This window comes from Trichoplusia ni, chromosome 22, assembly GCF_003590095.1.
Source record: "Trichoplusia ni isolate ovarian cell line Hi5 chromosome 22, tn1, whole genome shotgun sequence".
NCBI lineage: Eukaryota > Metazoa > Arthropoda > Insecta > Lepidoptera > Noctuidae > Trichoplusia > Trichoplusia ni.
Window position 1 is genome coordinate 720,640 of NC_039499.1, and position 25,252 is coordinate 745,891.

General features: G+C 35.5%; 1 protein-coding gene across 1 annotated transcript in view; it reads left to right on the forward strand.

The window, feature by feature from the left end:
• LOC113504492 (5-hydroxytryptamine receptor) overlaps nt 1-20,420 on the forward strand; it is a 45,798-nt gene extending 25,378 nt beyond the window's left edge. Inside the window, exons 2-5 of the mRNA XM_026886808.1 lie at nt 17,295-17,375; nt 17,904-18,167; nt 19,035-19,278; nt 19,362-20,420. Coding sequence (XP_026742609.1) covers nt 17,933-18,167; nt 19,035-19,278; nt 19,362-20,226 — 1,344 coding nt within the window. The 5' untranslated portion in view covers nt 17,295-17,375; nt 17,904-17,932 and the 3' untranslated portion in view covers nt 20,227-20,420. The remainder of the gene's footprint in view (nt 1-17,294; nt 17,376-17,903; nt 18,168-19,034; nt 19,279-19,361) is intronic.
• The last annotated feature ends 4,832 nt before the right edge of the window (nt 20,421-25,252 follow it).

A 25,252-nucleotide genomic window follows, 5' to 3' on the forward strand; every position in this document is an offset into this window, starting at 1 on the left:
AAATATAGAAATGACATATCTTTCCGATAATACACGTGATTTAGGCATGTCACTTCCATACATTTGAGCGATTCGATCCACGTTTGTAGCAAGTCACTGGTACGGGGGCTGGGGACTGAATCTCGGCCGTTCATGCCACGTCAGATAAGATTTATGTTTGTGTCGTGATGTCGTCCGTACAATAGCTTGTTTGTCTGGGTATTTGTCATTTGGCCGGCACAAATGGCTTGGGAATGTTCCTATGTGGCTCGTTACTCAACCAGGGGCCACCACACGATGCCACTCGCTACCACTCGCTGTTTCTCGCTCCCGTACGCGTAATTGCGCAGAAATGTGACGACACGTGGTACAAGCCAGCGTTATTACTATTTGTACTACATCCACGTTGCGTAGTACTCTAGCTACACTATATTCTAGCTAGTTATAGTTCGATATTAAGAGAGGTAGGATCGCAGCGCACTCTCAGATGAGGTTATTAATAAGTTTGAGATGAGGTTTTTGATACGCTTACTAATGATCAGTGATTGTATGTAGATAGCCTTTAGCCACTCTTATTGAATCGAAGCGAGATTTTTAATAAAAAGATATACAAATAACGTACTGTTTCCAGTGAAAATTAATCATTTCACCCGCAGCAGTTTTATATTTGGAATAATATCGATAGAACAAAATAGAAGTTAGTTATTCAGATAAGTAAGTAGCACTCGCACGGCTTCAGTAATAAATCACGAGTGTGTTTAGTTCCCCGCAGATTTAGTGTGATGATACATTACCCTATCGAATAACTGGAGTAGGGATTACAAAGGTCGGCCCTTGGGAGCGGCCCTAAAATCTGTCCCGAAGTTTTTAAGAGCTTTATGTAGGCACCATTTAGGTGTCTTATTTTCGTTTGGTTTATTTCTGCTGGAGACAGGTCTCTTGCAACTTTACCGACGGAGCTTTGTTCTTATATCTTTCAAAACTTAGAAATCGTATTTAGTATTTGGTTTATTTTAACGCAAGTACTTGTAGCTATGCTATCTTTTTTCAATAATCTGTGGAATCCACAAAATATCTCTGAAAAACATTACATGACCTGGAATACAATTTCACTCCATTATTATATTATCTAAGTCTACCATGGAGAAGTATATTTGTTGCTATGAAAGTGTGTCATTTCCAAAAAGACTAAGGATGACAATATTTGAATGTTTTTAACTCAATTCCTAGGTGCCTGTTGTATATACTCAATACTACTAGCCCCCAAATACTCTAATCACTAAACTGACTTAAAGAGAACAAAAGATTCAACAGTTCAGTAAAACTAACTTTCGTTTCAAAATTCAACTATTCAATAACATTGACACAAGATTCTAACATACTCCATAGATAAGCTTTTGTTTTCTATAATCCTGTTACACGTACTCGTTAAAAACCTCATTCGTTAACCTATTTCGCAAGCTTCACTCTCGCCGAATAACTAATTAAGATCATGCAGGCGCCCAGCCCCAAGACAACCTAGCTTTAATAAGATTTTACACAAGCATATTCACGGAAAATTAAGCCTCAAAATAGATGGTTATTTATACATTTTAAAAGGTGCTCCATAAACCGATTATTTGACAACCCTTAATGCATAAACGTGGTATACAAAGACTTGATTTAATTAGTTTAATGATGCTTATTATAATTAGTAGAGCACGGTTTAGTTACCTACTGCTAATGTAATAAGAACTCTAATTTAAACTGAAACATATCAATTCTTAAATTCTACACAAACATTGTCTTCTTAAGAAATGACGATTTAAACTTAGTAATACATAATGTTTTTCTACATCGTCAGTTTAACTCAGGCACACTTTCATTATATACTTTATTTATATTATATAATAGTTTTATTAGAAAACGGACCGATTTTTCTCTTAAACGGCTGTCCATCTGTCATCCACAATTCATTTCCCGAGCACAATATAAACGATGCAAACTCTTACATAATCGGTAGAAATATTGTTCCTGATGTAAAACAAAACAAGGATATTGATGGATGAAGTTATTCAGTTTGCGTGACCTATTTTGAATGATGCGGGCACATAACATAAAATAGGACAGAAGACCTACCGCCCCTATCACTATATATATATATCTACACACAAAACAGTAGCAATAAGGTTTTTGAATAAAAAAATGAAAATATTGTACAAGTATTTTTCCGTTATCTCGTAAAAAAAGAAACGGAAATGAAGGAACATAGTGATAGTGACGTCACTTACCAGTACGCATTTTACTAGCAAGTGATGTTTTAGCTCCTCCTACCAAACTTTAGTGCTTTTAACAATACGGTTTCAATATTTTTCGACTTCTTTCTAAAGTACTATACAGATTTATATTTAGTGATTTATTTAAATGACCTATTGTGGAAGAAGGATAGCGCATTCCACGGCATAGATATAGCCGCATCTCACTCTCACAATTACAGTACGGTATTGAAATATGGTGGTACGACCCCAGCTGTACTAATTAACCACTTCAATTACCATGTGTAACATTCACATGACTTAGTTTTTGTTGGAATCGATACCTTGCTATTTGATATCTCGAATGTCTGAGTATCTGTTACGGAACCTAATATATTTCTTGTCTGTGTTCAATCAGAATGTATTATATTTTTTTGCCAGACAAGATAGAGCATATTTTTCAGAAGTAGATTTGTCAATCACCAACTTTAACTCAGCCTAAGTTACAATGATTTAAGTAAACTATTGTTAATGAACTTGTTACTTAGAAACAAGTTCATTAACAATAGTGTGCGATGTGACACTGAGATCTCTTACAAATTGGCAAAATAAAATTCTCACTCATCAAAATTATGACCGTAAATACGTTGCTTAAGCCTTTATTGCTTGTTCTTATAAGAAAAAACCACACTGTGAAACTTTCATCCTAGCTATTACAGACGGAAGGAACCCTGTACAGTCCAAGCGATCCTTATTTCTTGGCTTATAAACACTTTTAGTACTAGTATACTTTATAATACTAGTACTAAAAGTGTACAAGAGATTCCATCCGGAAATATGAAAAATAGTAGCAGACATAGTTGAGTATTTTCATAGAAGCTGCCGCTGGAACATTTAATTAAACGAGATTCCAAAGAAAATATCTTCCTTAACAACTCTAGTTTAACTTACTGCAATTAATATATTCTGTGTTAAAAAAACTCGTGTTGCCTACATGAAAAAATAACAGTTACATCCTACAAAATAAATCTTCGAAATTGTTCCTCAAAGATTTTAAAAATAATCTCATATTTTTTAAGGTAAAAAATTGTTTCAGTCGTTTCCTTGTTTACTTACCCTAATTTACCTGACGGGAAATAAAGGTAATTTCTTTAGAAGGTACCATTTTAGAGTATAGTGAAATATTAAACAACTTTTCTTTTATGCAGCCTGTTCTAAATTTGTTTCGTGACTCTTGCTGGTGTTCGCATCTCCGATAGCTAAAACTAATATTGCAAAGCTAACAACTAATGCAGAGACAGACTTCTTTCCGCGTCGGCTCGGCAAATGGTCTTAGAAAATGCATGTTGTACTTTTAAGCTTTTAATAATAAAACGGCGCTTAACCTCAAGACTCTTAAATGGCTGTCGTTTTTACACTAAATAATAGAGACAACTTTAGACAAACTTAAAACTAGTAAGACTATTTTGCATATGTGATCATAGGTAAGCTAATTCAACCGATTTATACAAAGTTCGAAATTTGATTTGATGTCAAATTCCATCTAAGCATATTAATCGCGCCTAAAGTAAAATTATAACATAAACAGATAGAATAAGCCATAATCATAATTGTTGTGATCATAAAAACATTCATTTGCAGACAGGCTGTCGTAGATCGCCTAAATAAAATACCAACTTATAAAAAACATAAAAAACAATCGCAATAGAAACATAACGAACCCTCCTCCAACACTCCAACATCCAAGTAAACTAACCACCCTGTATAAATTAGCCAATATTTGCTTTTCAACAATGTTAATTTCACGTCAAAATAAATACCAATTTTCAAACGTCGAGTGTTGGTAATTCAGTTTGAATATGTTATTCATAGAATGTCAAATGGCCACGCAGCGCTAACGAAGTTTGTGCATTATTTTGTATGGACTGGGCCAAATTGGGGCACTGCTTTGTAATTGGCCTTATAATGAAACATCAATCAGTTTGACGTCGTCGCCGTTCAGAGTCATGCTGTCTCTATATTTTAAGGCTGTAGAAAAGTGACACAGATTTCTTCAAGACTTATTAATATTAATTTGCGTATCACAGCAGTCGAGGCAATTTGACTGAAAAACAAAACACAACTAAGTATACAAAGCTAAACGATTCGAATGAGGATTTTTTCTTTTAAAATTTTAAGTCTTTAGTTTAGCATTTTTCGCGAATTAAAAGTTTTAACGGCTTAAATTAACCTCCTTACGAAATAGAAGTAGCCTGCGAAGAGTTCATTATAATTTGCATCAGGTTTCAATGAATTGTTTGAAAGGACTTTTGTAGGGCCATTACGGTAGGGTTTGTCCCATTTGACTCAAAAGCACATAAGTCATGTTGGGTAAAGCTACCGAAATTATGTTCATAGCGAAAAACAGGTTCATTGTGATTTATGGAGGGAGGCAGCGGCTGGTGTTATATTAAACAAGAACTTTCTACTCACTTGAGGTTTTACGGCATACTTAAGCAAGAAACTTCCCGTAAAGATACATGTGCGTAACTTTCGTTCATAATGATAAATAAGTTCGAAAATACATTATATTTATGATGATGCTACATCAGTAAATAATGTAGCGATTACATCAAATTATCAAACAAACAACACAGATCTCAAGTCGTATTTATATACTGGACGCTTAAAGCCTGTTAAGAACTGACAAGTACGAATAGATAACATTTATAAGTTAAAAAGAAACTACAGTTGAAGGAATCCTTACAAAAATAAATAAAGCCGAAGTCTTTCATTATACATTCATTAGAACGGAGCCGGACCGTTTGCTACGTAAATAAAAAGTGTTTCCAAGAGTAAGTAGGTCCGTTAGATCCGTACCATTGAAGAATAAGGACCAGGATATTTATGAACTTATTACTCATTCCAATGTGCACGTACTACATTTTAAAACCGGTATCTGGCAGCAAAGCCGGAGGGAGACTTTCAGAGGTAACCATATAAATAATGCCTTAGTAATCCACTAAAACCATGCCACTCACAGATTATCTGAAACTGTCGTTTAAATTTTTATCGGCCTACCCTTGGGAACCTCTCACGCTTTCCTTGAAGTAACATCCTAATATAATGCAGAGAATAATATCAAATAACCAATTCGAAAATTCTTTCTGAGTGTAAAATGACTCAGATATCTTACCAGTCAAATCTTTTAAGACATCTAATAAAGTCGCTTTATATCGATAGTGAATGGTCACTTAAATAACCGAAAACGTTTTATTAATCCCCAAAATGGGATTGAAACGTCGGGCTCAGTAAATTCTCTAATATGACCGTACAATTTTAATGCAGACCTGCTGGAGAGCGGCTTATTGCTCGGCACGAACTTAGAAATACGTTAAATGGGTGATATATTAGGGCAATTTAGTTCTAATACTACGAATCGACAGTTATTGGCCACTATTAAACTAGCAACGACCGTAGCGAGCCTGAAAATAAACTGCTTTATTCATTTACTGAACATAGCTTTATTAAATATTATGAAAAATGTGTTTCTGTTGTTATAAACGTGATTAGTGCAACGGATCGTGCGAGCGTACGTCCGGGCCCCGCTCTGCGCCCGGTCGGCGGCGCTCGGCGTCCGCTCGCCCTCACTAATTGCACTTTCAAACGCTCCGCTGCAACCTGCACGATTGTTGTTCGCTTCGAATATGTTCAATTAGTCGATACCTTTTATTTCCATGTGGTTCCATTGTTTTATTTCAGTTCAACTTTCAAACAATGCAATAAAACGTCGAGGCAATTCTATGTCTATCATTACACACAATTTCACGTACATCCGTTAGAATTCTATGAAAAAAAACTTTATCTGTATCGTGAATGTACGCATGAATATCTGGTTCTTTTAATACAAACAAAATATAAGGAAGTCCATAAAACAGATTTTATCTACTGATTTGTGATTTGACTGGATGTGGGCGACATAAGTTGCTATTTTTGGCGTAATAAAACAAGGGTTACCTCCCATATACTGTTTGTCACAAATCTACATCGAAGGCGACCGCGGGCGGTCTCCACTGAACCTTATTTAGGATTATTTATTGCATGTTATATTTGGTAATAAAAATAATGCCAATAACAATATTTCAAGTGATTGGTGTAATTTATCTTTCCGTCTTCACCCACTGGGAATAAATTGGTTTGAGGTCAGCGATAGGTCTTTCTTCTAAACTGGGACTTGATTACGTATTATTTATTGGTGCCATTGTGATAGATCACTCAATGTAGCACAACCTACGTGATGGGTGGAGAATATAACAATTTTAAGCATAAATGTTTCTGGAATAATTATTTGGTTGGTTTGATCTACATAGATGTAAAAATGCAATGTTGTTTTCCATCATAATAGAATACGCCTCCAATTTCCAATAGTATGAATATTCATTTCGTCTAAAAGTGCGCACTGTTCACTTTTGGCGAGCGAAATCTGACAATCTGCGATTCAACACCCGACGTTAGCCAAATAAAAACATAAAAAGTTTGACTGAACCACTATTTCCGTATAAAAGTGCTCATGATAAAAATAACAAAACGACAGTAAAATTAGAAAAATGTTTCGTTTTCAATGTTGGGCAGAACAAGAAATGCAAGAACTTAAGTAATGGAAGATGTAAAGAATTTACTTTGTAATAACTTCTGAGAGTTATTAGGATAATAAATAACTTGGCCGCAGATGGAATATCGTAATACGGATTTTTATATAACGGTTTACGTTTATTGTCAGTTTACTTTTAGAGTTACGAGCAGACTGTGTGTCGGGTGTTCGGGCGCCGAAAGCCGTTCAAAGCCGCACCTCCGCCTTGAAATAAACCAATATTGTATGAGCGGTGCCCATAAACAAAACTAACTGTGTATTTATTACTGCGATTGTTGAACGTTTACGTTTTCGGTCTTAGGATCGCGAAATCCTTTTGACGTCTTTCGTCAAGTGTAGAAATAACGTGTGTTACACTTTTGTCATGTCATACGTAAGCCGTGGATTTTCAGATTTCTGTTTCAGCCGACGATAGCGACGTACCTATACCGCTACTGTGTTGTATTGTCACTTCGAGGAATTTACGTCACATTGCAAAATAGGGTAAACATTTTTACGGTATATTGAACAAGTGATGTAGGTTAATGGACGAACGTCATAAATATTATATGGAGATAGAGGAAAATATTCTGAAACCCAAATTAATGTTTGGTCCCAATGTGTGACCCTTGTAAATAGGTTGAGATTCCAAGTGGGTATTTTAAAGGGTCTTATTTTATATCGCTTAAAATGTTAAGTAGCCTTATTGGTTTATTGAAAAAATCTTCGTCTTTATGAAGTTCGACAACAACAACCACAATAAACTTTTGGGCAACCGCAGGCCACTATCCATCGACTTTCTGGAGAAATGCAGATGCCGAGGTACACTGAAAGTTCATAAAAGCCCGTATTTATAAAAACAGAAATGCTCAAAGTGACGCGTGTTCATAGGAATCTTTAGGTAGGTACAAACGATTTATCCAAAATTTACAATAACAATAAAATGTTTATAAAATTCCGGTTTGCTTTGTTGCGGTTTATAAACAAATGTTCTCAATAGACAACAACATGTTAAGCTCAACCGAATGCAACTTGAACTTGATCGGTCACTTAATTAATTAGCTTTTTGACGAATAATTTAATTGAAAAATTGAAGTTGAGCACATAATTTTGTAACAGCCCTTTCCCAAAGGGTAAATATACCGGGTATAAATATCAATTAAATTTGATAGCAACAATAATATTTTGTTGCGTTGTATCAAACAATTATTTATAATTGTTTTTGTAACTGAATATTAGGAGAAAACTTGAGAAATCAATTCATAACGTCGATCGTGGAAATTATTTTCGTTTTTCTTTATCTGCAATATGTATATGAGAAGCGAGTTTTGTGTTTCACTTTTAATAAGAATTATAAAAACCTATTTCGCAATGTTAATATCTAAGTTTTGATTTCTAGAACTAATTCTCATCTATACTAATATATAAAGCTGAAGAGTTTGTTTGTTTGAACGCGCTAATCTCAAGAACTACTGGTCCAAATTGAAAAATTCTTTTTGTGTTGAATAGACCATTCATCGAGGAAGGCTTTAGGCTATAAACCATCACGCTGCGACCAATAGGAGGGAAAATACAATGGAAAATGTGAAAAAATCAGGGCAGGTATAAAACTTAACTTATATCTTCTACCCACGGGGATGAAGTCGCGGGCAACAGCTAGTAAAGAACTAAAAGTGTAATGATGAGACCATATTTTATTTGTAACCCCTTAAGGCTTCTTAATGAAAATCTAGGAATGTCTAGTAAACGATAGTTAAACTATACTCATTGAACACGTTTTAATTTATACACGTTATGAGTTATAACATATTACAGATACGTTCCACTATACGCACATTGTGTGGTGATAATAATCAATATCCGCCAGATAAAGGATTAGTTAGTTCATTAAATATTATGTCACAAACAACGAGTTTTAATTAGTACGTAATCATGTTCATATCATAATGTGTTATTTCAATCTTAAATCACACATTGTGGCAGGCGGTTATAATGTAACACTATTTGGAAGGTTCTAGATTTTTTTGAAAATTAGATGCGTTTTCCCATGTTTTTATACACTCTTCTTGTTTTTTTGTCGTTCCGGTTGGATTTTTGCAACTCAAATTTGAGGCACTTCCCGATAACCTGATTGGCTGAAATTTCCAGTGTAGTTTCAAACCCGATGACAATGCAATTTAAAACTATAAAAACGATAAACTTCTTATTATACATCAAGTTCTTATTTTAGGACATTTAAAAGCTTGGGTTTTTCAATTTTTTCTATAATTTTAATCGCCTAATATAGATTTAGATCCTTGTGTTAAGAGTGGGTTATCACAAATATTCAAGTTGCATGCACAGTAACACCCACTTGTCTTCTGTAACGCAGGCGAGTAATTAAGGTTTTAATAAACCAATATGTATTTAAACAAGTTCTTACATTAACTTCATTCACAGCCGTCTGACATTCAGGTAAAGCGAAATACAATCAGACTGGTTACGAATGTGATTGGTCACGGTTATTTACGTAGGACCACGATTTGATGAAAACTCGAACCTCACAGCCTTACTGAACCCGAGCGGCCGCCTAAATAATCAAAATCACAGCGGCCCCCAACCCCGTCCCCAGCGATGTCCTTAATCCTCGTTTCAAGTAACATTTAAGGACTTTATTTATTTATATTAAGTGCCTGAAATGCTGTTTAAGTCGCCCTAAATGTATTTATTGTATTTATTCTAATAATAAATGAATGAACTCTCATCTCGAAGTCATTGGTACTTATTTCCAATTTGGCAAGTTCAAGAACCTTTTTGAATACTTGTGGTCTACAAATCGATTTCGGCGTTTGGTGACTTTTTTCGTGTAACTCATTACATTCATTAATTAATTCCCGGGCTAAAACTAAACAAATTTAGAATCGAATAATCAATAACTTACATTTTGTATAGAAGGAAATGAAACAAAAATGATCTCACTACCATGAAATAAATAAATGAAGCCCTTTTATATCAGTAAACTTTTGTAGTTCCGGATATTTTCAGAAACGCTATAAACTTTAATTTTGGACAAGAGCAGCATTAAAACTATGTAACTTTGCTTTTAAAAGTTGGTATCAGGGAAATTAACCCCAAAAGGCTTTCCGGAAAATTTGAATAACCATATAGAATAAAAGTTACCTGAAACTTTTTATTTAATGTAACCAAATTACATTCAATTTAACTTTTTAATGTGGCAATTTATGGCAGTATAATTTCATTGAAAACACAATGATAATATATGTATCTGTAAAAGCAAATAAAGCCGACAGCCAATAAACAGATTGTTTTTTATACAAAATTTGAAGCAAAGAAAATAGAATTAAGTAATATAATAATTCACTGGTAAAATTTACTTTATTATAACTTTTGTTTGGTGCAGAAATAGACGAGCTGTGAAAATTTTAAGAAACAATAATAACTATCTAGCTATTACGATTCGTGAGACACAATCTACACATAGGTATACGTGACAGACAGACAGCGGAGCTTAACGGTTCCGTTTGACCCTGCTTATGGCATCCTACAAAACCTTTTCAAGTACAAAAATCTTACAAAAGAAAAAGTAAATTGAAGGTATATTTTTGACTTTGTTGTACGCATCCAATATAACTAAAGAACCTTGTTGACCGGTCAATATTTACAATATGTCAATAACCTAAAAGTCTAAAGGAGGATTGTACAATATTATGTGTTTATTTGATACAAAGCTTTCTCATTGAAACTTATTACTTCTGTCGGAACATACAATTAAACATACATTGTATGTTGAACTCCCGCTGTGTTTAGTTGCGCGGCAATGCTAGAAGTTGTGGCTGTATACTGCTTCAATGAGATAACTGAGCACTCGCATCTTGACTCTATTGTATAACTAAACGTTGTTTGTGGTATGCCGCCGGGAAAACACACTATTAGATCTATAGTAGGTATATGTACATCTTTAGGATAAATCTCATGAAGTCATTGAACTGTCAAAAACTTCTCCGAAACCACCTCTCAAATTTCTTTCAAATCTATACTCTATACTTACTAATATATAAAGCTGAAGAGTTTGTTTGTTTGTTTATTTGAACGCGCTAATCTCAGGAACTACTGGTTCAAATTGAAAAAATCTTTTTGTGTTGAATAGACCATTCATCGAGGAAGGCTTTAGGCTTTAAACCATCACGCTGCGACTATAGCGAAGATAGGTACAATGGAAAATGTGAAAAAACAGGGCAGGTATAAATCATAACTTATATCTTCTACCCACGGGAACGAAGTCGCGGGCAACAGCTAGTAATGTATAAAACATTAAATAAGTTAATAATTTAATCTGTAATTTTACAAGTTTCTAATACTTATAAAGCCATTTCGGGCCGTGATTTTGTCAAAGTTTTAAGAACAACAAACAGCGATTAAATTTTCATAATTATAATATTCACAAAATGGGAGCTTCTATTTCTTTTTAATGTATTTAAATGAAATTTACTTTATAAATAGTTTATTTTTGTCACCTAAACGACATTTTAATTGTCGTCTGACTAGCAAAGCATTTACAAATTACAAATACATCAAGCATCGACTATTAAGCGAGACAAAAAAGTTAAAGGCTTAAAATCGATACTTTTTTAGTCATGCACAGATCATCAACGATCCAAACTTTTTCTAAACATACAAATGTATTCAATTTATCGGAAACATTGAATACATTACGTGTCACGTCCTTATGCAAACTGTAATTCAATCGATGCTCAGTGATTGTGTTACCGAACAACGATCGGCACACACTCGCAATCGCCGTCATTTGCTGCAATACAAACCACAAATCAATATCAATCGTTTTCTGTTGACTGTGCAATTGCCAATGATTTGCCTACGAAATTATTCAAAGAACGCGGAAGTGATCGACGGGCTGAATACTATAATATGCAGCTACTATTTCCAGAAGGTTCTTCAAGGATGGTTAGCATTTAATATTAAGTGACTGCTTCAATTGTATAATGGTGATACTTAGCTTGATTTTTCTTGGAACTCTCTATTGAAGGCTGAATGCATTTTGAGCTACTGAACGACTTGTTTTGACGTCGTAAGCATTTAGCAAAATAAATGTATACTTCTTTGATTATTTAACATAGTAATTTAAAATACGTGCTTGCTATTTTGAAACACAAATATCTGACATTTTGACTGGGTATTTATTTTTAATATTCTAAATCATTAAAACGCATTATAAAAAATCACTGTAATATAACACAAAAGACATTATCATTTATAAAGAAATAAATAAGCAACTCAAGGAAAGTTAAATATCATTATAATTTGTACACCTTTATAGACACGAAAAGGTCACTGTCAAGGTGTAATCAACTGGTCCTCTTATCAACTCTACCGTTACAAATAACTTTTGGCTTTGATTTCCGTCGGATACTTTAATAGAATGGACAGAGGGTGCCAAGTTTGGGTAAGGTGTGTTTCAGGAACATCCGCTATTGTGGATTTGATTTCGAGCATCTAAATTTGTGGTTTTTTAAATTGGTATACTCCAAGAGAGGCATTGTGAAGGAAAAGAGTTTGTGAGAAAGAATTAAATAAATGTTTTTGTATAGCTGTTACACAGTGTAGTGTCAGAGTTTGTGTCCACTGTAGGCCTCTGTCGCTTCTTAACAAACCCTTTAAAATTCTCAGGTGTGCTGATTTCCTTAAGATTTTTTCCTTTACTGTTTTTAACAAGTGATAATTAACTTGCAATAAGCACATGATTTCGACAAGAACCGTTGCCGAGATTTAAGAAGCATAATTCAGTTAATACTTTCTACACCATCATTTGTTTTAGATATGCCTCGTGGTATAAATAAAAGAGAAAATAATTTATGACACGTAAGAATATCTTATAATACCGTAGTGGCTATTTTTAGCTCGAGTATTACATAAAAGATCGGTAATTAGATACTACATTTAGCCTATAATAACATAATTAAAGGTTTTAATCAAGATAAGGTAATCGAGTTATAGTATAATTACTAGAATACACTCTAGTCTTAGCAATAGTTTATGCATTTCTGATACAAGGACTTAACGAGCAATTTGCCGTTATTACAAATTGATGTCCACGAGTGAACTAGTTCTGTTGGCATTATACTGTGCATTCAAATGAGGTATGAATGGTTTGTTGCCACATTATGCTTGATAGAGACAGTAATGTCACACATAATGCTTTCAGATCGCTTTTAAAGGTATGTTGTATGCGGCAGTAAGACTGTTTACTGTTTTGTTTAACTCTGATGCTCATTTTTTTCGACACCTTATCCTGCACTAAGTACTTGTATTCTTGGGACGTCGACCTCTGCAACACTACGTACGATAGACACGGATAGACAAGTGATTTGGCCAACTCACTAAACCGGCAATTCACGACGTATCGCGGGTTCTACCACTGCATAGTGGGGCCGGACAAGTGTTTGTGTAAACCACGAATGCATGTCCTAAGTTTCGATATCTTTTTGCATGTGACCTGAATGCTGGTGAAAACTCCAGCGACACGGGGATTAAATTCATTCCTTACTGCGGAAAAGAGAGAGTGTTTTTAACCGCGTAGAGCGTCGTCTCTTTTTCACGTACGAAGCATTTTACTCTAAGAGATTTACCAAGTATTTATAAAAAGGAAAAGTGTAGATAAAAATGTATCTCTAGTGTTATTTATATTGTTATGATACCAACGGTTTGAGATAGTGATGCGCAAAAACTTTTCGATAACGATAGATTATATTAACGGTCATGATATTATTAAATAGATAAATGAGTAAAAGGCGGGCAGATCAAACGAGTTACATTTGCAATTGATTACTGGTACTTATCCGGATAAGAGATTCACAGATAATATAAACCGAGAAAATTGGAGGTAGATAAGCAGCACTGGGTAACTATCTGTCACTTGTTAGAATGCCAATGATTATGATGATGATAAAAAATTTACAATGCTTTGTTTTATGAAAATATTTTATTTCGTATAAACTTTCTTAAAACCTTTGTGTTATATTTGCATTTTATTTAATGTAATAATTGGTAGACACCGTAATTGGAATTTATTGATGATATTTTTTTTAATAAAATGTCAAATGAATGGAAAGCATCTCTTTGCAAACTTTTCAGAAATTATATTCTTGTGAGAATATTACAATGGTACTTTTTATTAGTCATGGCAGAATTTTTTAATGAGCGTCCGCACAACAGTTTTTTTGTTCAACAATACGTGTATTTTTGCTATTCATTCAACAGTAGAACTTTTGGTACCGTGACTTCGACAGCTTTTATGCTACTTCACAAATAAAATCATTTTCAATATAATTAATTTCTTTCAGTAAATTTTACATTAAAAACAGGCAACAACTACATAATAGACATATTTTAATTATCAAACTCTTTCATTATAATATTTTCCTTTTCATAAATAGAAAGCATTAAACATTGAAATAAATAATTTAATTGTTCTACCAACATAATAAAGGTGTTATGTAATATCGAATTATGACACTGTTCAAAAAACAAATAAAAATCATTCCTAAATGTTTTTTTTTGCTAAAAGGAGGTTACAAACAGCACAAAAGCACCAGGTGTTTTCCCCAAAAAGCAATCCCGGCTGATTACCGTATGATGCCGCGATTAGTTATACGAAAAGAAAAAGAAACGTTTTCGGACTAAAATATTACATTACATTTCTTAAACAGGTTTCATCTAAACGATAATATATTATAACCATCACCTATTATAGCCATCTGAAGTAGAATAAATCTATTAGCATCATTTATAGAGTGACACAATAATTATTATATGCTTAGTACTTAGAAGAACAATAGAACTATATACAAGGACTATTTAAGTCAATCGTATAATAAGAAAATATATAAAAGTCATTAGACGAAGTAGGTGGGCCGACAAGTCTACAATGCTATTGTCTTCCTACCAATAAAGTATTAGAAAAAGGACAAGATTTCCATATCGCACATAATTGTCTGATTTACCTGCATACCCCGTGATTCATTGGTAGAAAATGCCTCGAGAATCAAATACGCATTTTGATTATATACAAAAACAATAAAAGAAACTAATATTCTGGCTAAAATCTTTGGGTCTACCACTATCTTTTAAAGCTAGAAGGATTGTTACATTTGACATGTACAGTCTTACTTTATGTCATGGTGGTTCTCTTGAGACAGTCAATATAGAAAAAAGTGATGACTTCATATCAAACCTCATTACAAGACAATTACTGATTATAAATAATTTCACAGTGCATTTGTATGTATTCCTCTAAACTCCTCCTAAAAGTGTGGACCGATCTTCACGATATTTTAGTAAGAATAGCGCCCAGGTTCAGATTCACAAAACACAGCAGTATAAATAAATAACAAATATTTAATATACGTACATATACCTAAAACATTTTTAAAGACATGAGTACAGAAATTATCTTGTCAGCACACATAGCACACAATGACACAATATTTACTGCAATTATGAAGGGAATTGAATGCAAATTAAACATTAATAAGCCTTTTAACTTCACAGTTTTTTATGCATAATTGAATCCATTGTCCAACGTGCAATCATTGTTTTATTAATGTGATTTAATTGTTTGAAAGAATAACAGTATAAATCACACTATAACATTTTATGCATTTTTTTTATATTGATGCGTATAAATATATTTTTGTTTAATTCTGTGTGTTAGCCTTTTTATTAATTTCGTGCTACAAATTATGTAGGTTTCATTGTAAATGCTTATGTTGTGAGGATTTTACTACCAGTCGAATGCGAATGTGAGTTTGTTTGTTCGCTACACGTTACATAACTACTAAAATGGTTTTAAAATTCTTCGTTCATTTCGAAGTTAAGCTATAATGATCAGTTTCTAAAACAGACTATACAAGTATTTTAGCCATGTATAAGCATTTAGAAAAGAACTATTGACATCATCACTAGATCTATATATAAAACCCGCTAATAAATCGCCACCCATCAATAAATTTATGACCATAACAAGCGACATTTTTGCAGCAATAGAAACACATCATCTGTTAAATTCCAACTGTCTAACTATCACGTTTATGAGATAGGCACAGCCTTGTGACAGACGGACAAGCCAACGAACAGTCGGGTAGACGCATAAGCATCGGTTCCCCAGTAATTTCCGTATTTTCCCTTAGCGTACGGAATCCTAAAAACACTTGAAAATAGTAATTCAAACAACTTTTACTGCTTATCCATAACTCCTTGTAGATATCGTCCAAAGTTACTTAATATCATAAGATTTTATTACAGCGACAGTTCCGAACGAGTACCTTATCAGGAAGCGTTTAACTTCAGCCAATTATACGAAGCGTATTACAGGAAGCTGGTATCTTAGGATCACATCTGCACGTGTACCGTTTAAACATCTCAATATAGTACCTGTTTATTAGTGTTTTATTCCCTTGTGTAAGGAGGTTAGTTAGGAGTACGGGAAGTTGTATTGAAGGACGATGAAATTGGATTTAAGTTTTGTTGACACTGTTTGTTTGACTGTTTTATTGATTAGTTATAATTTCTTATTTAAACAGTTTATATAGAAAAATAACCTAGTTAAAAAGTCAAGTGATTTTTTTTGGCATCAACGTACGAAAAGTGCAGCAATAACTACAAAGAAAATAAAATGTACTGGGCTAGACTTCTGACTCAAAGAAATACTCGTGCGTTAAGTCAATACAAAACTAATCGTTTTAAATAAAAAATAATATTTCGTGTTTAAATTATACATTCATTTTAACACCACATTTCAAGTAATAAAATCCATTATTTGAAGATGATTACAACATACAGATTTTTGTCCAACACGTAGCACGTAAATAACATTATTAAGTAAAGTCAAAAACATGGAAAGTTAAAAGTTCGTGAAGCGGCGACGACCTCTCACCCCTCAACCCCCCCTCCCCACACCCCTCGCCTGTTGATCCATTTACGTATAAATCTTTAATCATGAAATCGTAAAAATAAGTAATTCATACATTTCTTTGCACGGTCACTTTGAATCGGGTACCCGAACGTCATCAAAAGAATTTATTACTGCCGAGTGTCGTTAACGGAGGGAATATTCACAGTTGATAACGAAACGACACTTTTGTTTCGACTCGAGTATATTGCAGTTTTCATGAATATTCGTTGAGTTAGAATAGAACGTGAAATATGATGCAATTTTATCGTAATGTGAGAGTGGACGCGACCTCGATATGAATAACAGTGCAATTGGCACTGCAGGGAATACTGGAAAAATTTTCATATAGTGGTACGAAAATATTCGTAGTTGTAGATCAAAGTTTCAGGTCTCAATAAACAAGGATCTCTAGTTAAGAATCTAAAAACGTATCCTGTGTTTATTTCTAACCCCAACAAGACAGCTAATGAATCAACAACACTAAACCAATATTTTTCTTTTACAGATTGGAACAAAAGCAATAAATTACAATTAACAATGGTGGACCGAGCTCTGAGCTGTTTCTTGCGAAAATACAACGCAAACAGTAAGTATCGAGCAACCACAATAGATGCTAATGATTCCGCGTATTCCGATTGCATTCAAATGGGAGCCGTCGCGTTGTCATTTAATTATTGAAAGTTAGGGATGGGGTGGAGTTATGTAGGGCACGTAGTCGAGTGCCGACCGCCGCTATCAGCGTTACTTATGCAAAATCATTTAGATTTTGACGTTGTCATGCTGTTTGGTTACTAAATGTAGTTACAAAGAAGGCTGCGGTTGTATACCAAATGTCTTATTTACAAAAATGACTTGCATTTATTCGCTACAAACTTAGAGTACTCTATTGCTCATAAAATGGTAAAAATATCGAACATGATTGATGTCCCGTTAGTGGTTCGGAATCCACATGCAGCAATATTTACTTACTCACATTAAAGTCAGTTCATATACTTTAAACCAATCTCCATAAACTTAAAGTGTTATAAACATGTATGTTCAAGAACATTTCTTGAGGGCCATCTATTCTTTAATTATGCATGGTCGGTGTATTGACATAGCTGTCTTTATGCAGTATGTGACGTGGAGTCTCGGTGAGAGGGCATGGAGGGCGCGGACGGCCGCGACGAACTGTTGGAATGGGAGGCGCTGTACCTGCGCCTGCCGCTGCAGAACTCGAGCTGGAACGCCACGGAGTGGGACCCCGCCGTTTGGAATGCCACCGTGGTGCCCAACGCCACCTGGTGGGCTGCCGCGCCCTTCGACTCCCCGTCTGCGCTCGTCCGAGCCGCCGCCAAGGCCGTTGTACTCGGACTACTGATTCTCGCCACCGTCGTCGGTAATTATACACTCGTACCAATTGATATCAAGTAGCTGTTTAGCGCCCGTGACACAGCAAACATTGATCTAACGCTATTATTGAATTGAATTTATTATCTCTGAGAATCTTTTATGAAATCGTGATAATCTGCATTCATGCTTACAAGCATCAGTAATAACTGTCAAATGCTTGTCGTTATCAACATAATCAAACCTTTTAAATATCAAGGTTCTCATGTAAATGGGACGATATTGTAAGCTTTTACAAAGTAAATAAATAATAACGGAGTAGATGTTGTGGATACTAACAAGTTGATGGCTTACACAATATAGAAGGTTCAGTAATATACGTATGTTTCATGTTTCCATCAGCTACGTATCGCCGATGCAGGTCACATCCAAACCTCGACATACTATCTCTGGAAACTCCATTTCGATGTTCGATTCTATTGGCCTTGTTCGCTGTACAGAACGCTTTCGAATCATTCATAGCAGTGATATTTCTGAACTTTAATATTAATGGGTTTTCATTGGAAAACACATAAATGGAGTTCGAAATTGTAACGATAATAGCGTTTATTTATCAAACCGTTCAGTTGGGAAGAGACATTATTTACAAATATGAACTGTTTTTGAACGTGACTTATCTGGTCAATATTAAAACTTGTAGACATTTATCATGCAGTTTTTAGTACCGGATTTCAGGGTTCCCTTTCGTCCTATAGGATAAAAACTAGACGCTCATTACAATGGCTTTCTTTTACCATCCTATTTCTTATGAACCGTAGTAGCTAGATGGTCATTAACGTTTTTTTGCGGAAGACTCAGTGTTGTAAATCTGATTCGCACTTGACCGGTTTTTATTAATGATTCATTTTTGTTTAAGGAAATGTGTTCGTGATAGCAGCGATACTGTTGGAGCGCCACTTGCGCAGTGCTGCGAACCAGTTGATCCTGTCGCTGGCGGTGGCGGACCTGCTGGTGGCGTGCCTGGTGATGCCGCTGGGCGCCGTGTACGAGGTGGCGCAGCGCTGGACGCTGGGCCCCGAGCTGTGCGACATGTGGACCTCCGGTGACGTGCTGTGCTGCACCGCGTCTATTCTGCATCTTGTTGCTATTGCACTGGATAGGTAAGCATCTAGAATATTTGACGCTAACGTCACGGCAGTTTTATGTCATTCGATCTTCAACTAATGAAAAACTTTGTTTCCAGGTATTGGGCTGTGACAAATATTGATTACATCCACGCTAGAACCGCTCGCCGAGTCGGCTTGATGATTGCGTGCGTGTGGATCGTAAGCTTTTTGGTGTGTATCGCACCTCTCTTGGGATGGAAGGATCCCGACTGGGACCGAAGAGTCTCTGAAGACCTACGCTGCGTTGTCAGCCAAGATGTAGGTTACCAAATTTTCGCTACGGCGTCATCGTTCTACGTGCCAGTTCTTGTTATATTAATACTATACTGGCGAATATATCAAACTGCAAGAAAAAGAATACGTCGGCGGCGAGGCGCAACAGCCCGCGGTGGCGTGGGACCTCCTCCCGTGCCAGCCGGCGGTGCGCTCGTAGCTGCTGGTGGCAGCGGGGGCATCGCAGCTGCAGTCGTAGCGGTTATCGGACGCCCTCTGCCGACTATATCTGAAACGACTACTACGGGTTTCACAAATGTATCTTCGAATAATACGAGTCCCGAAAAACAGTCATGCGCCAACGGCCTCGAGGCGGACCCACCTACGACGGGCTACGGTGCCGTAGCCGCCGCCTACTATCCGACGTTAGTGCGGCGCAAACCAAAGGAAGCCGCTGATTCCAAACGCGAGAGGAAAGCAGCGAAAACATTGGCAATAATAACCGGCGCGTTCGTAGCGTGCTGGCTTCCCTTCTTCGTGTTAGCTATTCTGGTGCCGACGTGCGACTGTGAAGTGAGTCCCGTGCTGACGTCGCTGTCGCTGTGGCTGGGCTACTTCAACTCGACGCTGAACCCGGTCATCTACACGGTGTTCAGCCCAGAGTTCCGGCACGCGTTCCAGCGGCTGCTGTGCGGGCGGCGCGCACGCCGGCGCCGCGCCCCTCCATAGCCTCCCCTCCCCCACTCGCCCCACGCCCCGCGTCCCTCGCCCCTCGCCCCTACCCGACTGACCTCGTCTAGTTCGAAACATACTTATGTTACCTTGTTACATTTTCAGAGATATATTTACACCCCTTTATTTTTTGTACGTGATGAATGTGAATACGAAAACCTGTCTAGTAAATAAATCACAAATTCTCTTTATGGAGTTGTTTCATTTGTTATGCCTGAATTCAGTGCTTAGTTGGAATTAGTACGACAAAGTAAAATGATATAAAAATATCTGTCTGGAGTATCTTGCAAATGAGGACTATTCGTAATGAGGTAGGCATTTTTTACAAAACCTGTAGTTAAGTCACGTTTCAAGTAAATTGAACTTAAGCTAACAATGAAAACTTATCACAATATTGACTGAGACCAAAAAATGCAAAAAAAGTTTAATGACAAAGCAAAAAAGTAAACTTGAAAGTTGAAGAACTAATTTGATCATTATTTGGATTTTACATCTTCATCAATAATTTTGTAATAATTCAAACTGAACATTAAAATGATATTTCAGAATAAAGTAGATTGGCATAACATTTATATTATTTAACTGCCAAAAGTTCGTTAATATCGCTAACATTAAATCTGAGTTATGGCCCTTCATCAAAAAGTGAGTTTATGTAGTACCAACCAGTGCTGGAGGTATACAACCGCTTTTCACAATAGACTGTTTTCATTACATAAGCGAGACACAAGATGGCGCTAGCACTCAGCGTACAGCGCCATCTCGCTTCCACAATTGCAAAACTAAGGTTCAGCTGTGGTACAGTTATAAAAGACTTACTACGACGGTATTTTCGGGCGCTAATGGCCACTTAATCACAATTAATGGATTATCAATGATAATTACTCACTCAGTCACTGTATAAGACGATAATAGGTACTCGTACCCTATTACGGGCGTTTCATGTAAATTGACGTGCCATTTTAGTAAACTAATTCGTTTAAAGGAGGGTAAGAGCTTTTAATACAACAATATTTTGTTACACATATATTGCTGATCATGGCATGTGTTCAACTTCGAAATTAGTTAATCACCTGTCGATCGCTGTGTTTGGATGTTACACGTTTTATTTACCAATCACAAACTAGGTTGAACCATAGGGTTGAAATCTTCCATAAGTATTAAGCACTCAGAGATAAAAATAAATAACAATAAAAGCAACCATTCAAAACATTCAAATAAATAATATTTAATCAACATTAACTTGTTATCTATGCGTGGATGACGTATTTATGCAAAGGGCCAACATAAAATGTTCATCGTTTTATATTCAATAGAAAAATGCTTAGAATTGCTTAGAGGTATAGTATTTTCCATAAACTCGCTCTTATATTGACCGTAAACTTTCCAACCGGCGTTTAACGATGGAAATATCTCTATACCTTTAATGTGCCGTTAGAAACCCTGTTAGTACAGTATTTGGACGTTAATAATTTTATTATTATTGCTAAGAAGATAAGTTGGATGCCATATTTTTATATGACACAATTAACGCGATTCTTCCATTACGTTCTATATTTTTCCTCGTTTTTGTTGTTTGTACAATGTAACTCGTTCTGATGAAACTCCTGCCAACTGTCGTTTTTATGGTGTTCGATAAATCTGAGAAAATTATTATGTTTGCCGTAGAAAACTGTGCTTATACTGCCTACTCACCCATTGTTCTACTTTTAAATTTATCGAACTAAACGGATTTATAAAACGTATGTATAAGAGACAAGTAGACAGTTACCTATTTCCTCTATAACAAAAAGGGTTAATAGTTATTATTCATTACTAGCTGTTGCCCGCGACTTCGTCCCCGTGGGTAGAAGATACATATAAGTTATGATTTATACATGCCCTGTTCTTTCACATTTTCCATTGTATCTTCGCTCCTATTAGTCGCAGCGTGATGGTTTATAGCCTAAAGCCTTCCTCGATTAATGGTCTATTCAGCACAAAAATATTTTTTCAATTTGGACCAGTAGTTCCTGAGATTAGCGCGTTCAAACAAACAAACAAACAAACTCTTTAGCTTTATATATTAGTATATAGATTAGTATAGATGATTTATACTTGCCCTGTTCTTTCAGATTTTCCATTGTATCTTCGCTCCTATTAGTCACAGCGTGATGGTTTATAGCCTAAAGCCTTCCTCGATGAATGGTCTATTCAACACAAGAAGAATTTTTCAATTTAAACCAGTACAGGTTTACCCTGAGATTAGCTCGTTCAAACAAACAAACAAACTCTTCAGCTTTATATATTAGCATAGATTCTTATGATGTAAAGCAATACTTACAGAGTTCAGTTCAACCACAAACACGTTCAATATCTACAATATATGTAAGTTGAGAATCTATTCTGACAACTGACTACTATATTCCATCTCTGACAACGACAACCATCAAACCGTAACAAGTGCATCGGAGTAGCTTAGAGCAGGCATACAATACCACTTAAAATGTGACAGCTGCCGATTTGAGAGCGAGAGAGAACACTACAAGGTAGAGCGGCGTCTCTTTATCGCAACAGCAATACTCTTGCTTCAAGATACGGTGGTAGGCCCCTTAAAATCCGCCCAGCGATTATGCCAGGACTAGATTCAACCGTACCAGTCGTTAGAGAATTAGTATTCATTAATGCCTAAAGCCGGGTGGACTATAAAGCTGATCCTTTGTACGCCTATAATCCCAACGAATAGATTCAACTAAATTAATGTTGTCTGTCTGTTCGTGTATCGCCCTTACTTTAACCTAAAACTAAATCTCTAAAACTGACATCGGAAATGTCTGATTACCATAAATCTGTTACAAGTTCAGTCGAGCGAACTTTGACCGTAAACAATGTTCAACCGGTTTCTACGTCACAGTCGTGACGTCACGGTTAACTTCCATTGTTCCGTTCATTTAAGTAAACTTAATTGAATTTTACAACTTATTATTCAAACTGTCCATACAATGTATAGGAAATTCAATAAACTCCCGATCAGTAATTCAATTAGTTTCGTTCAATAGACGTAAATTGTTTTAAATTGTTTGTTAATGTTCAATTGGTCGGTACTATTTAATATCGACAATGTTTCTGAAGGCTATCAATTCTGAAATGAGATAAGTATTTCATATTCAGTATTGGATTGGAATTTAATTTTAAGCAACGAGTGTTGCATGCCGAAAGGTATGTGTTAATGAACATTCTTCCAATGTTGTGTGTCTGTAGTTCAATATGATTCGACATAAACAAAACAACAATAATTATGTATGGGTGTTGCAACCAAGGTCCTATTCCCAAAGAGCGCTAAGGAAATGGTTTGGTCAATTCTGCGTAACATAAACAACGACTGAAAATAATATTGATGGTTTATAAAAAATGTAATATGGGTTTTTAATAGACCCCTCTATACGAATATTAATATGTTTATATAATAGTTAAAGTGATATATAATAACGTTTCACCGATGTCCTTCTTTGTGTAAAATAAAGAATCCTATCCTATCCTATTCTAGCGGTTAACTCACGCGTATTTATCGGCATAGCGCGTCCATTATAGCCGAGCTGGGCCCCGATTCTGCTATTTACAATGGCCGATGAATGAATGGCAATTGTATTAAATTTGAAATTATTCCTATTCTCTTAAGCATTCTGTCAACAAAATTATTGAAAATTCATGGTGTTGATCTTGAGTGTGCTGTCCCATACTGAATTTCCAATTTTCGTGTAGGAGAAATGCTTAAGAGTATACGAAAAGTGTCATATTAAGCCAATTACCATTAATTCATCGGCCATTATAAATAGCAGAATTGGGGCCTTGTTATCGACAAGATAAAGGACTCCGGCTTTTTCTAAAAATTGGTTGAGCTTTTTCTATAAATACGCGTGAGTAAATTAGTTTGATAAAGAATAATTGTCAATCCGCCTCACATAAGTTATATTTTTTTTATTTAGTTTAAAACTAAAAATAAAGTTTTCAAACAACACGGCTCTTACAATAAACATCGTCTTTTAAATATTAAAGAACAATATACTTACTTTCTAAGGTCTATTAAGTGTATAATATTTATCACATTGCATGCGCAATAATAGATAATACCCTTCCAGTTCCTTAAATACGAAAACAAAGCCATTTATTAAGTGTCCAATAAGTATTTTACCGCGAACTTCCGTGAAAACATCGTAGAAATAAGTTTATTAAAGCACTATCTGCTCCCTTAACTAAGTGCAAAAATAAATGAGAGATAAAAGCGATAGACTTTGTACATGAAGCTACAAGTTACAAGAACAAGCGACCTACAGTAATACTAACTCATTTAGAGATGCTAGAAAATGCAACATCGCCAGTAGCGTAGTGCAGTAGTTTGCATAATAAAGAAAGCGAATAGTGAAATCAAACGTATAGAAATCTATACTAATATATAAAGCTGAAGAGTTTGTTTGTTAGCACGCGCTAATCTCAGAAACTACTGGTTCAAATTGAAAATTGTGTGTTTTGTGTTGAATAGACCATTCATCGAGGAAGGTTTTAGACTATATACCATCACGCTGCGACTAATAGGAGCGAAGATAATGGAAAATGTGGAAAAAACAGGGAAAATTATTCATCTTCGGGGGTTTCCGTTCATAAATTCCTATATTATATCTTTTAACCACGCGGACGCGTGTCACGTAGTCGCGGGCAAAAGTGTCATTATATTTCGACAAGTGACATTTCAGTTCAGTACTCTATCTGGTTGTATTTGCGTAACAGCTGGACTCATTGTCTCGTCCCTACTTTTCTTTGTATATATTGACAAGTTCCAATTTCAACAGATTCAAATTCAGTACAAGTGTTTCAATAGCGTTACCCCTTTAAAAATATTGCCTAGTCTAGTTTCCTAGTAATCGTAGGAAATTAAAGTTTTTGGGTATTGGAGACTAGCGTAGCCACATGTACAAAGGGCCTTAGAGTAATATAGGCTCATTAAGAATGTCCAGCAGGAACATCAAAGGTGCTTATAAAACAACTAAGT